The 17,716-nt window shown below is 38.0% G+C and overlaps 1 protein-coding gene across 1 annotated transcript in view; it reads left to right on the forward strand.

The window, feature by feature from the left end:
- Nucleotides 1-17,716, forward strand: part of Fmn2 (formin 2) — a 310,737-nt gene that overhangs the window by 206,532 nt on the left and 86,489 nt on the right. The window contains 1 exon segment of the mRNA XM_021173977.2: nt 5,481-5,573. Within this exon segment, the coding sequence (XP_021029636.1) occupies nt 5,481-5,573 (93 nt within the window).

Raw genomic sequence — 17,716 nt, forward strand, 5'->3', positions numbered from 1 at the left:
GTGTGTGTGTGTGTGTGTGTGTGTGTGTGTGTGTGTGTGTGTGTGTGTGTGTGTGGTAAGCCTATAACGGTGTATAGACAAGGCTCTTCTGTGGAAGGGGGGCAATTTACTTCTGAAAGTTGAAAGTTTTTCATCTAATCAATATGTTTGTACTCTTTTGTGTATGTTGTAGATGCTAATGTAACTTTCTCAAAACTCACTGTAAAACAGGAAGTTTAGGCTGTAATTAACATTGATTGAACTTGCAGATTTGAGTAAATTATGGCTGAAATACTCCAACCTACTCAAACCAAAGGCAAATTTCTCATGATGTAGGTCTGCTTCAGAGAGAGCTATGTGATGTCAGTGGTTAATGTTAGAGTGATAAAGACACTCTTCCCCCGCTTTACAACGTGCTGTGCTGTACACAAAACTGATGTGTTGGAGTTGATTTTATATTGGAATATCTGAGGCTTTTCTTCCTCCTTCCCTCTGGCTGGATTTTTCTTTGTTGCAAAGCCTAATGCATACTTCCCAATATCAGTCCTTTAATATCACACAAAATCTCTTTGGCTCAGCAAAGTCTTTAAATTTAACAAAAGTTAACACGATTGGAATGACTCTGTCATGCCAACAGTCTCCTGACAAATGCATTTTAACATTTGGATTTGACTATAATTAAGTTTTCCAAGAACTCTATCTTTGTTCTGATTTTAATAATCTTACTAGATGACCCTTGAAGTTTATTATATTGCAGTATTTTGTGTTTTTTAAAAAATTTGCATAGTCACATACCAATTTTCAAAATGATAAGTACTAGCCAGAATGATATGTTATGCAATAGGCATACTACAGCTAAGAGTAAAACAGAAGCCAATATTTAAAAAAAAATCTCAATGCCTTATGTGTTAACTGCTTTAAACTTACTTTTATCTGTGCTGAATATTACCTGAGAACCATACATATAAACAGAATTTTAGACTCTAAACCTTTATGTGATTTACTGGCACGTCTTCCTTCTTGATAAAATATGTACAAATAGTACATACCTTTTATCTTACAGTGAAAAACTTTGAGACCTAGAATATGGGCTGTGGGATCCTTTGTAGTAGTGTTCTATCCACCACTGGAGAATATACAGATTAAAGAAATTCATGATCACGCGTATCGTTGATAGCTCTGTCTTCTGTGTGAAGTTCTATTTCTTCTTTACATCAAGCACAATGCACTTGGATGAGAGACTCTTCTGGCCTTAGAGAAGTAGAATTAGAGACAAAGATAAATAAATAAATAAATAAATAAATAAATAAATAAATAAATAAATGGCACAATTATCCTTAACTGCCATCTTTTTTTTTTTTTCGGCTGCCTGACAGACAGCTCAGTACCTAGTTCTTCAGGTTCAACTTTTAGTTACTCAGATAACCTAAGGGAACAGCTGAAGATTTCCAGAGCTAGAAGTCATCTCAGACTTGAACATTCATCCATTTCATCTCAATCCTTTCTTTAAATCTTGTGTCATGAACATGCTCTAAAGAGAAGGGACATATGAAGCTAAGGGAAAGGTTAACCTAACTTTCGGGTGATAATTGAGCCCTGAACTGTATATGTTTGGGTAGATACAAATGCCAACAACTTGTCATAAGGGCCAAGGATATGTCAGGTAGAATATAATTTGGACAATTTTTGAGTAGGTATGACATTTTACAGATGAACAAGTTCACTATGACAAGCAGGTTGGTATTAATATTCATTCCACATTTATATTATACATAATAGGTACAGAGCACAGTAAGTAACTGGAGAATAGTAGGTAGGAGTAGAGAATAAATCTACTTTTGGAGATTAGAATTCCGCTGGCCACTAAAGACCTGAGATTGCAACACTGTCCTTTCTTTTTTAATGGCACAAGTTTTCTCTGGACACCATTTAAAAGCAACCTCCAGGCCTATTCCACTGAGGGTTGACTCTTGAAGGCTATCTGCTTTATATCTCTAGGGAAATCCTGAAGAAGAGAGCAGATTGGTGAGGGCAGTGCTCCTGGCAGAGGTGGGAGTGGACTCCAACAGAAACTCCAAGACACTGGGCAAACATTTCATGTGCTTTCTAGATCTCCAACTGTGTTTAATTCTCATTGTGTACAGCAAGGAATTCTATGTCTTAAGGTCAATGATCGATTAAGCAGTAAAAACAAACAAACAAAAACCCCAAAAAACCAAAAAACCCTCTATAATTTTGTTTATCTTATATTAAGAATGTGTTTCATAAGAGTAAGTTTAGGTTACCCATAAAACTAAATGAAAAAATTTAAATATAAAGAGATCTAGATAAATTATTTATAATACTATTTTTTTCTCTTGTGTGTGTATGCATACAACAAGTATGTGATGTTTATGTTCATGTTTGCATGTGTGAATGTGAGTAAATATTCTTGGCATACTCATGGAGGTCAGAGAATTCCATGGGGTTTGGCTCCCTACCTTGCTGGAAGCAGGGCCACTTTGTTGTTTGCTGCTATGGAAGCCTGGCTCACTGGAACATGAGTCTTGTGGATTAAATGTCTCTGCCTCCCACTTCGCCATAGGAATACCAGGTTCACGGGTAATTGCGACCAAACTATGCTTTAGTGTCATACACTTTAGAATGTGTCCTGACTGAGGTCATCATGCATGTATGGCAAGGTCGTGACACACTGAGCCATTTCCCTAGCCCAACAATTTTCATTTTCTTATTTTTCTGAATGTTCCATTCTGTAAAAATTGCTGAGGGAAAACCTTAGAATACTTTGCCATAGGCAGCCCATGATCTGGCCCTGCTTTCTGGACAGTGAATTCCTCCTCCAGAGACAACAGACCTAGTAGATGAATTTCCATTTGTTCCTATTAGCAGCACTCTACTGTGCCATTATACATCTCTAGATGCTATAGAACTCCATGACTGAAAACCACGGATTTCCAATTATCTAATGAAATTTTGTTTTGCTCTTACGACAGGGTCTTATGTATGTATCTGGGTCTTGGGGTTGTCATACAGCTGAGGCTGTCTCCTGACGTCCTGTATGTACCACCCAAACAGAACTGCAGACTACCAAGCCTGGCCTACTTTCTATTGAAAGAGAGGGAGAGGGGGAGGGGGAGGAGAGATTGATTGTGACTCATAGTCTCTCAGATAAGGAAAAAGCCAGGGATTTTTCTTCCATGGTTCCCTCAATAACTAGACCTTAGTCTGACAGGCTTTTGCTCTTCTCATGTATATAGACGACAATGTTAAAGACTCAATGATTTTGAATACACAGCTCTGAATGGACAAAGGTGTTCTCATCTTGTTCATGGCTTTTACACATTGTCAGACATTAAACCCTGGCTCAAGTCCCGGGATGAGCTGGCTGGTAACCCAATGACCCGAGAGAAAACCACACCTGATGCAAACAGCAAGAGGTTTTATTATAGGCGAGCCGAGGACGAACCCCTCATGCTATGCAGGGCAGAGGAGTTCCACCCTGAGCAGAGAGGTGACAGTAGGGGACTTTTAACAGCTAGCTGAGGAGTTGGGAGGAGTTGGGAGGAGTTGGGCAGAGTTCTTTCTGAATTCTTATCTCTGTGTCCTCAGCATAGGAAGCCAGGCAAGTGCATGGCTGGATCTTTACAATTATCGCATCTCTGGTTGTAAAGTATAGAAACAAAAAGGCTTTTGCTGGCTATAGAGAACAAAGAGCTTCTTTCTAGCTGTATTTTTAGAGATCAGGGAAAGCAAGCTTGGGTAAATATTTTAGGGGCTTTTTACCTTTCAGGGAGAAACACTTTAAGCTGGGATCTCACACTTCAACATTCTTTCAGAAAATTCTTGAAAATATGACATCATCAAGTATATGCTTATCACCATCTGCAGATATTTTAAAACAGACATGAAGCTGGACCCAGTGGCATTGACCTATTAGCTCAGCTACTCTGCAGATACAGGATCTTAAGTTTAAGGCCTGCATGGGGTACAGACATGAACAATATAGTGAGACCTCCTCTCCAAATAAGTAATCAAATGATGGACATTTTTATAGTTTGGCTAGCAGAGCTTGTACAAGACCCTGGGTTCAACCCTCAGTACAATATAACAAATAAAGAAACAAACAAAAAATGTCTCTGGTGTCATGGAGCTGTCATCAATGATGTAGATGACTACAGGTTCTCTCCTTATCTGACCCATTTCTTTTGCCAAGTAGGTTCTGACAATGAAACACTGACCCATCTCTCACAAACACACACACACACACACACACACAGAGAGAGAGAGAGAGAGAGAGAGAGAGAGAGAGAGAGAGAGGTGATTTCACTTAAAAGAAACATGATTTTAGAGGAATAACCTAAGTTTAAGAGTTTAAAATGGCCAGTTCTTCAGAGGCTAGCACAGAAGATCTGGCCAGTTTTTATACTCAAGAATGCAGTTTTCAGCTTTAGATCCCCTTCATACCGAGTTACAGTATCCCTTGCCATAGGCATATCTTCAGAAATTCTCCTAGAGATGCTTCTCAACTCCAGAAGGATATGCACTTAGGAATTTATGATGCTGTAAAATGGAAAGGGGACTTCATGTATTTATTTTTTATTTATTTTTTATTAGATATTTTCTTTATTTACATCTCAAATGTTATCCCCTTTCCTAGTTTCCCCTCCCAAAACTCCCTATTCTTTCCCCCGTCTCTTAGCCAGCCATATTTAACCTTAATTTCCTCTTCTGACCTAGGTGGTAGTAATATCTTCTCTCTTGACTCATTTCAAGGACTTGATTAAATTATCAGTAAAATTTTTCTGAAGTGCTCTGGAAATACTGGCTGCCCTGCTAAAGTCACTACCACCTCTGAGTTTCAGTTTTGACTGTAATTAGAGATGAACATGTGTTAGAAGGGACTTAAGAGTTATAATGGTAGAAATGATTAGCTATTGCATTACTGTATGTACTAGACACTACTGTAACATCACACAGGTCCTGACAGGTTTGATCACAGAACTGTACTTCAATATAGGGTCTCGTGTCGCTTCAAGAAACTGAGGTCCTGATATCTAAGTCACTTGTCCCTCAGATCAGTTTAGAAGTGGTAGAACTAGGTATATACATTCTTGGGAATGTATTTTTGTGGGTCATTGAAAGAGTATATATATATATATATATATATATATATATGTGTGTGTGTGTGTGTGTGTGTGTGTGTATACATATATATAATATATATATACACATACACACTATATGTATACACTATATACATACTATATATATACACACATACTATATGCATACACTATATCTATATTATATATATATATATATATGTATGTATGTGTGTATATATGTATATATATATCAATGAACATGATTCCAATATGGGTACACAACACATGTCGGTGAAAGTGATTTTTCAACACTGGCTCATATGTTTTCTAAAATCTACTATAGTGCTCCCTTGACAGTGTGGTGCTCTAACAATGACCTTGTTCTCTTCCTTTCAGCCTGTGAGGCGGAAGCTGGTAAAGTGTACCAGGTGTCCTCTGCGGAGCACATGCAGCCTTTCAAGGAAAACATGGAGCAGTTCATCAGTCAAGGTAACCTGCAGAGCTGGCTCACCCACCTCGGGCAGACACAACCTGTAGCCGCCATCTGTTTCCATGCGAATCTGTTTCAAGGCGAATCTGTTTCAAGGCGAATTTAAATGAGATTATTTTGGCATTGCTGAAAAAACAACAAACCCCCAAATATCCAAACAAACAAGGCTTGGGTTAATCACATCACAGGCATTTGAGGCTAACAATTTGCTAACTGGGCTATTTTGTGGCTAGTCTTCATTGTTATTGGATGGTGTTTTGTGGACAACACACCAGTGCAGGGTCCTGCATGGCTGAGGAAGGGGTTGTGTGACACAGTTCCTGCCCCTGGAGCATCGCAAGACCTTTGATCTCTGCACGTGGGCTGATGGTTGCTGTTGCCCCGATGCTGGTCTGCTGTCTCTTCTATTTTATTTTCGATTTCTTTTTCTGGGGAATATACTTCCCCCATTATGCAGGAGTTAATCACTCCATAATTAATGAAACATATGCGACTCTTGGGAATGAGAGATGGAGGTGTTCATGAGACTGTGCAGGATGAGGAACAGGCCTCCTGCCTGGCCATAAGAGCCATGGGAAAGGATCTCAACAACCTAGCCACAGGCACCATAAAAGCCTATAGCTCTTCATAGAAATTGTTTCATAGCAAGACTTAGTCTTGAATTTGGAATTATGAGGAGATACATGTACCCTCTGGTCCAATGACTGGTGCATTAGTTAGCCAGGGTGGACTAGGGGACATCAAAGATAGAAAGTTAAAGTGGTCTCATGAAGAAAAAGCATGGATAGGAAAAGAAGAAGAAATCTATACAAAACTAGCAAATGATTGAGTTATCTTACAGGAGGAAGGCTTGTATATGATTCAGAAACAAATAATATTAGAAGGAGTGGAATGAGTCCATGGAATTGCTAGGATAAACAAGGAATAGTGAATTAAAAGGTGATGTATAAGCATATAAAAGGCTAATACTTTGTTTTCCTGGCTACTTGTAGAATTGGTGTTGACAGTGCCTAGAGAGATATCAGAGAGAGCCGGCTGCTTTACTTCCATACATTGTAAAACTTTGTAAGAAATTATTTTAACCTTAGTCGTCTGCCAACCTTCTGCTCTTACATGAAAATACTTTCTAAAGACTGCTGTACCGGGAAACTGCAAGAGCTGTGCTCAGCTACCATGAAGACCAAGCTGTGTGAAAACTATGAGGGACAGAGCTTTCACTCTGTGTTTACTTTCTGTTTTAAGGAAACAGGAGTTGGGACTAATAATCCAGAATTCTTAAAAATTATGTAAATTTAAAGATTTCTAAAGAATAATTAACAGTGCTTAAAGCCTTGCTGATGAAGCTTTAGAAAAGAAAGGGCTGGGGTCAGGCTCTCTGGTTATGAGAAGGAAGAAAGGAGAAGAAGGAAGGAAGATGAGAGTCCTTGGGCAAAGAGGGTGCACTTGACCTAACAGCTTATATCCACTATTGACTCACAGTCGTTATGGGGTCAGTGCTCCTCCCATTCCTGCCTTTCTCAGGACCCTCCTTATGGCTGAGGCTGGATCTCAGCATACCGTTACTTTAAATAGTTTGTATCTCAAAGGCATAAATACTTTGTGCTTTTATTTTTTAAATTCGGTATTTTGTGAGGTATGTTTTTCTTTTTATTGCTGTTGTTTTTTGTTTTTGTTTTATTTTTTTTTTGTTTTTGGTTTTTTTGTTTTGTTTTACAGTGACACAGATTGAACTGGGTCCTTGCATACATGGTAGACAAATGCTCTTCCACTGAGCTACATCTCCCACCCATCCCCTTACGTTTCAACTCTGCTTATGACCTCAGTACAATGTGGTAGTTATTTGCTTTGTCAAAACATTGTGCCCAAAGAATAAAGTCCATCGGTGTCTTTTAAATCTTCAGGACACCATCTGCTATTTTTGTGGGATGAATTAATACCTCTAGATACTTAATACTTTTATTTCATAGGGCGTAAATATTATATCACTGATGATTTCTACATTCTGAAGTCATAAACATAGATGGAAAAAGTCTAAGGGTACTCAAAGGCTGTTTTTTGTTTTGTTTTGTTTTCTTTCTTTTTCCTTTTTTCTCTCACTGTTTGAAGTCATTGAAACTTACAAATATATCAAAGCATTTACAACTCAAAACATTTCAGGACTGGAATGTAACTTCTCTTCTGAAGATCAGATTTATATCATGCCATGCTCTGGGAAAGATTTTGTTCTTTGAGGAATTCTCCTAGAGGGGAGTGTGGCATGAGACTGAGGCCAAATAGCACTCACAAGGCCGTGTCTGTCCTCTCTGTACTAGCCTATGGCTTTCATAGCTTGTTCAAGTGTCACTGGCTATGACTTACAAAGAATGAGCCATGGCTCTATTTAACCAACATAAGCCCAACTTCCCTTCAATGGAAAACTACTGCTTTAAAGATCTTCAGGTAGACTGAAAGAACACTGTTGCGATTCCTGTACCAACGTGATTATCACTCTCACATTCAACTCTATATGAATAAAGGTAGAAATCTCATTCATTCCTAAAGTGTTCTTCCTCCAAAATAATAGTCTTGTGGTTAGGTGTCACAGAACTCTTATTTATTTTTTTTGTTTTTGTTTTTGGTTTTTTTGGTTTTTTGGTTTTTTTGGGTTTTTTTCGAGACAGGGTTTCTCTGTATAGCCCTGGCTGTCCTGGAACTCACTTTGTAGACCAGGCTGGCCTCAAACTCAGAAATCCACTAGCCTCTGCCTCCTGAGTGCTGGGATTAAAGGCGTGTGCCACCACGCCAGGTTAGAACTCTTGAGTCTCATTCCACAAGTGATGAAAAAGCTGAGCCCTGCTGGTTCTTCCACCTGGTAGAATTTTAAGATTAAGAATGTGTCATTTAAAAAGATGATATATGACTAAAAGATTACACAGCTGAAGGTATCCAGTCATCCTTTGTGGCTTATTAAGAAGTAGGAGTTCTTAGTTCAAGGACTTGTTTAAGACAAAGGCAGATCTTTTGACAATGTGGGCAAGAGCATACATTGTACATGATGTTACACATAGTATATATGAATTATAAGTTGAACCTACCTGCTTGGTTATATATACTGTTACCATATTAAATATGGCTTATTACATGATATTGTTACTTTGTATTTTGTAGACAAAAACTAAGGTTGTGCTTTATGTTTGTTTTTTGTTTTTTTTTTTCACTTAAAAAAAAAGCAGGAATTGAAAAGCAAATTCAAGCTTCTGGAAATTTAGAAATTTTGTTTTCAAAGCACAGAACAACACCATAAATAGTTTTCTTTGCCAATCATCTATGATTTGAGACATAGATGGAGGCCTACAGTGTTTTGTTTTGTTTTGTTTTGTTTTGTTTTGTTTTGTTTTGTTTTGTTTTGTTTTTAGTATTTTACACATAGGAAAGACAGGATGTCCCAGTATTGGTAAATGGATAACTATATCTTTATATTTTAATGACAGTTTAAGAAGTTCTTTCAACTAATTCATTATGAAGTTATTAGAAGTTGCTAAATAAAAGCAGTTTTATAATGATAATAAAATATTCAGACTTTGGCAGGCAGCCCCTTTGTCATTAGGTTGAACAGTATGGGCCTGTATGTGAGTGTGTGTGTGTGTGTGTGTGTGTGTGTGTGTGTGTGTGTGTGTGTGTGTGANTGTGTGTGTGTGTGTGTGTGTGTGTGTGTGTGTGTGTGTGAATGTATGTGTGAGTGTGTCTGTGAGTGTGTGTGAGTGTGTGTGTAAGTATGTATGTGAGTGTGTGTGTGTGTGTGTGTGTGTATTTCTCCTTGTGCCATCTGATACTATTTTTCTCTGGTCTTCTCTCTCTCTTGATAAATATATATATATATATATATATATATATATATACATATATATACACATATACATATATATATGCGTGTATGTTTATAGATATATAGATAGATAGAGATATAGGTATATATATAGATATATAAAGTGTTAACATCCACTGCTATGGATCATATATGTGTGTATGTGTATATGTATGTGTGTGTATGTGTTTGTGTGTGTGCGTGTTTCAATGGTTAAGTACAAACTAAATATGTTTGAGGCTCTAAGCTCAATCCCTAGCACCACCAAACTTCAGTGTGTCTAAGCATTCTTTTGGCTGTTTATTGTAGTAATGGAGGTGAAAAGTGAATACCTTAATGAATCTTACATTTCCAATTGTCATAAAGACAACCATAATAACAGAGACAGCAATGGCAATGCTTTGGGAAAACTTGCATTGATCAAATGTGTCAAGAATGTGAATACTAAATGACCATGTTTATATATCCAGGCTCTTAGGCCTGTATTTAGTGATACATGATGAGAATGATGAATATCAAAATATATTTCTCTTAAGATGATTTTTTTTATAAGGCAGGATTTGGGATTAGGTATCAAGGCAAAAGTCTAAACTCAAATTTATAACTGTAGAAAAGTCTACCTTTATAGCATATGTCAAATCTTTGCTTATAACTAGACTTTTACCAATAATAATATAGATTTGATATTTCAACCTTTGCCAAGATTAACCACAGGATAATATTCATATTTTATGTATCCAAAGTCTGTTTAAATGTGCCTAATTCTCTAATGTAAAAATTTCTTGAACAGTTCAAAAGACAGACCGTGTCTAATGCTGGCCAAACGTTTTATTGCATTAGCTCTGCAGTCTAACAGAAACATCTCTTATCCTCATAATCCAGCTATTGTGTGGTCTGTGGATCACATTCTAGCAATCTTTGTGGATTTCATCTCATCCCAGAACCCACTTATTCATCCAATTTTTCCCTCCCTGCCTTCTTACTTCCACTCGAGCCAGGATTTCATGGTCTCCATTTCAACATCTCTGTCTTGGAAATGTCTCTCACGTCTACATTAAAATAGGCAGTGTGAAAGACTGCTGTCTACTTGCTTTGAGGTACTCACTGTTTGTCAAGGTGCTAGCTCCCCTCTGATCAGGAACTCTGAATGTAGATGCACTCCAATAGTGTTCTGTATCAGCCCAGCTTTGGGTCCATTGCAGTACTTGCTGTTTGCTACTGTGCTATTTGTACCTTCCTCAATAGTATAAGTACCACTGAGAGAGTGGCTTTGCTCAGCCAACTTCTCCCTATGTTGCCAGAATATGTCCCCAGCCCAGGCATGTGTCTTGATCAACAGTCCAGAGACCAACAATCTTCCTCAAAACCACTTCTTGGGTTCCTGTCTGTGTCTTCTATAGCGGTGAATGGCAATGTGAGATCATCCTTACCTTTAAGGTATCTAATGGTCCCTTAAATTCATGGCCACCATTGAACCTTCTTTCTACAGATCAATGTTATAAGGTTACCTTTGCAAAATTAGGTTTTGAGACTTCTGAGACTGTTTAGCTCATCTCCTCTTAAGCCTGCACATGCATCCTTTCTAGGACTCTAGTGCTAATGCCACCTTAATTTGTCATTGATGAAACAGCACTGAACACAGGGTTTTCCCACACTTAATCAGGACTACCCCCACAGACCATTTGAACTCACATGTTCTGATTTTCTTCCGCTACAGTCAGAGGGAAACCCTGCTTCTATCCCAGGTAGATCCTTCCCTACAAACTGAGATCAGACAGTCCTCTGTGAATCGGAGAATCTATCATCTTACAGAACCGACTATTCTGAGAAGCACCCCAGAGATACATCTAAGTAGACAATAACTCTTCTTAGTGATGGTGACACTTTATTATTAGAGGAGTGGTAGGTGGATGTGAGAGAATGGAAGACAAGGAGGGGAAGACACAGACAAACAGGAAATGGAAGGAGTGAGGCTGGGGCAAATCAGGAGTTGCATCGTATAGGAGGGAGCAGTAAATGATAAGGCTGAGAATGCTCCAGGGATCCAACTTTGTGAGTCCACATATCTCTCACTAAATAACTTGGATAATATCCTGATATCTTCATAGCAATGTGGAAAAAGCTTAAATGGAGACAGATTGGTCCTTGGAGGAGGAGGAGAAGGCTCCTTTTAAGACTGGCATGGCCCGTGATCAGAGAAAGGAGGAGCTGAGTGCTGGTGAAGTGATGGTTAGGGAACAGGATAGACTTGTCTGGTTATCATAGGGAGAGAAGCACGTGGATGAAGTTGATAGTCAGGTGCCAAGGCTTCTTATCTGAGTGACTGAGCACCATCGATCGATGACAAATGGAGGACAAAGGCACTGTGAAAGCCCCGTATCCAAAGTGTTTAGGATCAGAAATTATTCCATTTTTTTTATTTTGTAAGAATTTGAAATATTGATTGCTTTTTTTCTAGTTTCATATTTCAAAAGTCTGAACTGTGCACTAACCCAAAAATTTTGACCTTTTTTTTTTTTTTTTTTTTTTAAGCAATGGTATCAGTCATTGAAATGTTTGGGCTTTTAGAAAGGGTTCTTCAATGAGTATAAGAAGAAACGGGACTGGGATGTGAACATCAATAAGCAAACAACTATGCATGCCCAATGGGCAGGTGGGTATGGGTTGGACTAAGCTAAGTTCTTCAAATGAAAATTTAGGTAAATTAGGGAAGAAGGATTTTGAGTGGATGTGCTCACCAAGGACAAGCGTGAAATAGGCATGAATGGTATTCTGAGAGAAAGTATCCTGTGGAGAATGGGCAGAGGAAGGGAAACTCCCGTAGATGTTAGTCTTCAGATAGGAAAGAAAAATAAGAGGGTCTATTGTAATGGAAGCCTGAGTTGGGAAGAATTTCAGGATGTAAACGGTGATTTTTCTTCCATGTGCAATTATATTTATGGCATCTCAGACTGTAAATATGAACGTCTATCAAGGCCAGTGGATGTACCATATTTCTCATATTCATATGTGCAGAAACCAAATTTGTCAGCTTTAGCATTTAAAAGAACTGAGGAAGCAGAATGGAATTGCTTTAAACAATTTAAAACAGTATTGTGGCAGCTGTAATGATACATGTTAATTGTTCGACTCAACCCTTTTATCAAAGTTAGGATAATTTAGGTTACTTGAATTTTATCTCATATATCATGGCTTTGTTTTGTGTACATATGATTAGAAAACTTAATTCTTAATACCTTGATAACAGATCAGAATTTATTTGCTATTTTTTTTAAAGCTCTCTTTGGTGATATTTTGGGGAGAGGGGTTATAGCATAAAATTGTAAGACAGTAGAATTTGTTGGCCAATCCTACAGTTTTCTCATCATTGTCTTAGAATAAAACACCTTCCTCTTCCTCTTCCTCTCCCCCTCCCCCCCCCCTCCTCCTCCTTTTCCACCTCCACACCACTCAACCCTCCTTGATTGCTGAATCAAAGCTGTAGCTTGGCAAATTGTACCAAAAGCACAAAAAAGTGTACTATTGCCCAGCTATGGTGGACATAGGATGTCTTAGGCTGCCTGTGGTGTGTGTGTGTGTGTGTGTGTGTGTGTGTGTGTGTGTGTGTGTGGTGTGCATTTCTAAAATCTACTCTGTGTTTCAGCACTGGAAATCAAACCAGAGCCTGCTTTCCTTGTGTTGGCCTTCTCTGCTTTTCACTCATATTTTGACTCATGTGTACTTTAAAATTTAATAAAAAGGGTGCATGGTTCTCCCCATGCTACTCGAAGAAGTTAGGCCTCTACTGTCCTTTCCCACATTAAATACAGCAAGTGGGATTTTTCACAGAGCCCACTGCCCAGGTCTTCCAGTGTTCTCACGGACACTTCTCCCCTTCACCTAAGCATAGCGAATTGAAGCTGAACAATCCCTGTGAGTTGAATCAAGATGAAAACGCATAAATCTGTAATCACATGCTTATAATTAGAAGGGTGTTGAAACCACAAGTCTTAAATATACAATCCCTGGTATTGGTAATACTATACACAAGAATGAAGAGATGCTGAAAGCAAGGTTATTAGCTGTGCCAGATCCTGGGCAGTCCACTAGCTCTGTGGGTTTTCTATCAGAAATGGTACTGTCTACCATAAAAGCTGGGCTCCTCAGCGAGGAGGAGGGGCAATAGGCTTGCTTTCCCTTACTTCTTTTTTTTTTTTCCGTTTAAACATAAAATGGGAATTCTTTTCAGTAATGAAAAAGAAATGAACATTTAACATAACCTGTTATTGACCATTTGAACTGAAAAAAAAGTATAATGCCTTTTAGCCTATTGAATTTTAATTACTATGATAAGAATAGCTAACCACCAGGCCTTAATATCGTTTCTTTTATGCTAAGTACTTTGTTTTAGTTTCCTTAGAGTAGTCCGTGCAGCTGTGATGATATCCATTCCATAACATGAAAATGAATATTTAGAGAGCTTCTTTATTAGTTTGGGTTTTGTTGTTTGGGCTTATTTTTTTCAATGGTGCCTCACTCTAGCCTAAGCTGGCCTGAAGCTCACTATATAGCCTAAGACACCCTTGAACTTCCATTAAACCTCCTGCTTCAACCTCCTGACTACTAGGCTTACAGAGCTGAGCCACCAAGCCTGATTCAGAAAGCTTGTTGAAGACTGAAATAACACAATAGCTTGACGGTGGACCTGCTGAAGCCAATCTTGTAAGGGAGATGGGAGCGGTTTTATTTTAATTGAAAAGTTGTAATGCTAATAAGGGATCCAGAGAGATGGTGGACAAAGCTGCTGTACAATGCCATGGGTAGGATTGTTATTCTGAGAAAGTCACCATTAGCAGAACTAAAAGGAGGGAATGCTTTTAATGTGAATGCATCTAGATAGACAGCCATTTTCCACAATATGTTAACACATGATTATTCCATTTTAGTTTCTCATGTGCCTTCCTGATAATTCTTGACACAAAAAGAAGCTCAAATTGGAGGCACTCATGAAAAGCATAGCTCATGTTCCCACTTCTCTCTAGGACTTAGATTTCTAACCACCTCAATCACTTCTGTGACTGTGGATGAGAATGAATCAAAGAGCCTAGGAGGCCTGAAAGGGACTAAGGACTTGGTTCTATCCGAGGGCCTCTTACAAATGCCTCCTGCCTCTTTCTACTTGCTCCTACTAACACATCACATCACATCACAGGTCTTTCACATCTCGACACTGTGTTCCAAGCTGGACCTTTAGCATCTAGTCCATAATGAAGAACCATCAAAGACCTCTTTCCTAGATAGAAAGATGGTTGCATTTCTAGAGCTAGACCCTCAGTCCTCCTGCCCTACTGGCTTTCTTAGAATTGTGTGATTGATATGTCCATATAAGTGATTTTCCAAGAGGGGAATCTTGCCCAACGCTTTACTTCATAGTAAGTGTTGCAACTATTGAGACAAGCACCTATCCAGTGTAAAACTCAGGCAAATGTAAATCTATTGTTGTCATTTATTCACACTTATACCTAAAATGTACTTACTGTTTCAAATATTTGCCAATACTTAGTTCTTAGCTTCAGCTTTTAAGTCCTAATCTATCCTATAAAGTGCTGTTCCAGTCATGCTCAGGTTTGGGTTGTAAAGGTTGGATGCTGCCGACCTGGTGATATATATGCCTTTCTAAATCATTAGCTGATTTTCTATTGATATGCCTGTCATTTTACTACCATGCCATTGGGAAATATTTGTGTAATTAGGATATAAAAACCTGGTCAGTCACATGCTTGCAAATACTTCCTCAATGATGTTTGTCTTATCATATTTCTGTTTATTATTAGCAATTGAAAGGGTTGGATTCTCTATTTATGACATTTACTAACTTGTTCCTTGATAATGTCATTTTGTCTTTAAAAAAAAAAAGTTACTGTTAGGGGCCCCGAAGGTGGCTCAGTATGCAAAGTACTTGCTAGGCCAGCATGAGAACTAGAGTTTGAGTCAGGGTTTGGCTATGTAATCCTAATACAGAGAGGCAGGAGAGACAGGAAGATCCCTGGAGCTCCATGAAAGGAGCCAGTCTGCAAACTCTTAAGTTCAGTGAGAGACCTGATCTCAAAAACTAAGGTGATGGTGAAGTTATTGAGAGAGTCACCAGATATTAACCTGTGGTTTCTCTGCAGGTAAATATACTTACAAAGAGATGCAAGCAGCACACACACACACACACACACACACACACACACACACACTCACAAACTACAGAGACAGAGACAGACAGACAGATAGAAAAGGACAGAGAAAGCTTTATACATTTGTGAAGATATAGACTTTTTAAATAATTTTTCTTTCATGTTTAATCTGTCAACTGATCTAAATTTCCTTTCATCTGTGGTCTGTGATAGAAATCTGATTTTTGTGTCCTGTGATGTTTGTTGTTTGGTACCACGTGATATCCACACCATCTTTTCTCTGTTAATAATACAGTTCCATCTCTGTCATGCAGTCTGTTCTCACCTTTCTCTAGACTATTGAGCTTATTTCCATTCTTTTTTCCCGAAAGTCAAAGCTTGTGGCCGCCATATTTACTGTAGAGAGGAAGTCATGAAATGAGGAAAGGCTTAGCATGCAAATCCATCTTAGTCATTTCACTTTCTGTACAATTTGAGAAGCATTTAGTCAATTTCCCTAGTAAGATCTGGACACAGTTACCTAAATATCTATATAGCTCATTCTGGGGAGGACCAACATCTCTGTGGATCTATGCTTTCATCCTGTGAATGCATTGAAGAGAATATGTCTTTAGGACTCTGTGCATGTCTGTCTAAAAGTTCTTACCATCTTGTTAAGTTCTTTACTTTTTGGTAGATGTAGCCCTAGAGACATTACTTGGGGTTGTATGTTTTGGGGCTGTATTTTATGAATTATGTTTACTATATTTGAAGGTACATTGTACTCCAATAACTATTCTGCTACCACTATTTATTATAGAATACAAACTTAGTGACCTTTCTTAGTAATGCATCCATTGGGGATTTCTTTTTTGAAAGGTTTCCTTCATCAATGTTGCTGAAAATAATGACAACTCTCCCATCTTTTTTTTCATTCTCTTCCATTTGTTTGTCCCAACAATATTGTAACAACTGTTATGTAAAGTCTAATATAGATATAAATAGAGGGAAATATCATTTGCAAAGGGCCATGATTAAAAGAATAGACTTATTTTGGCAATTCTTGATAGAGTTATTTCCAAACTCTTTACTCTAAATTGATTGAAGATTTTGTTTTTATTTAAATTTTCCATTCTGCTGCTTCAAAGATTATATTCTATTTCTTTACTTGTATGAGTGTGTGTATGTGTATTCAAGTACATGCTTGTATGAAACTATAGGTATATTTGAGGCCAGTGGTCATTGCTATGTGTCTTCCTTAATAGCTCTCATGCTTATTTTTTTTGTTACAAAACTAGAACTGAGTCATGTAGGCTAAATCTGCTTCTCTCCACCAACACACATGTGCTGAGATACACACACCACTCCATTTATCCATTGGTGAGTTCTGTGGCTCTGCCCTCAGTTCCTCACACTTATGGAGCAATCACTTTGGAACTAACTCATACCCCTTCCCCTGTGTCCATACCTGCTAATGTATAATGTTGGTGTTTACACTTCTTTTGTTATGTTGCTTATATTACGGTGAATTTTTCACAGTTGAACAATTACTATAGTCTAACAGATTAGTACATCCATTTCCTAGTTACCTTTTTGTATATGTATGGATTCTAAATCTAAAATTTACTTTTTAGAAGGTTTCCTATGTATCATGTGATATTGCTTATCCTCTGCATAGCATATGTGAGTTATCTGAGCTTAATCTCCCTTTGTAACTTCATAAGTTTGTACCATTTGCCTTCCATCTCCCTATACCATTTGCCCTTTCTAGTTTTCTGTTTCAGTGTATTTGAGGACTTGAGGGAATTGGCTTTGCTATTTTTAGATTCCACATGTTCATGACATCACATAATATTTTTCTTTCTGTTAACACAATTCTTTAACAAAGTCTGATGTTGCTATTTTTGCTTCCCTTTAAGCAATAAAAATCTGCAGACTCTTAATGTTAATCTGACCTATTTATATGTCATTCTTTTGCAGGGTTTTCGCCTTATTGTATGCTTGTTGTGATTCCTAAAATAGAGAATTATCATTGTTTGAAGTATTCAGTTTTTGTTCTCAGTTTAACAGTCCTGTTTCCTTTGCTCACCAATTCTTTATCTGATACCTACTCTCTCAGGTTATTTTCCTCCTGTCAGATGTCTACCTTTTAAAGGCC

The sequence above is a fragment of the Mus caroli genome, chromosome 1, assembly GCF_900094665.2.
Source record: "Mus caroli chromosome 1, CAROLI_EIJ_v1.1, whole genome shotgun sequence".
In the NCBI taxonomy this organism is placed as follows: domain Eukaryota; kingdom Metazoa; phylum Chordata; class Mammalia; order Rodentia; family Muridae; genus Mus; species Mus caroli.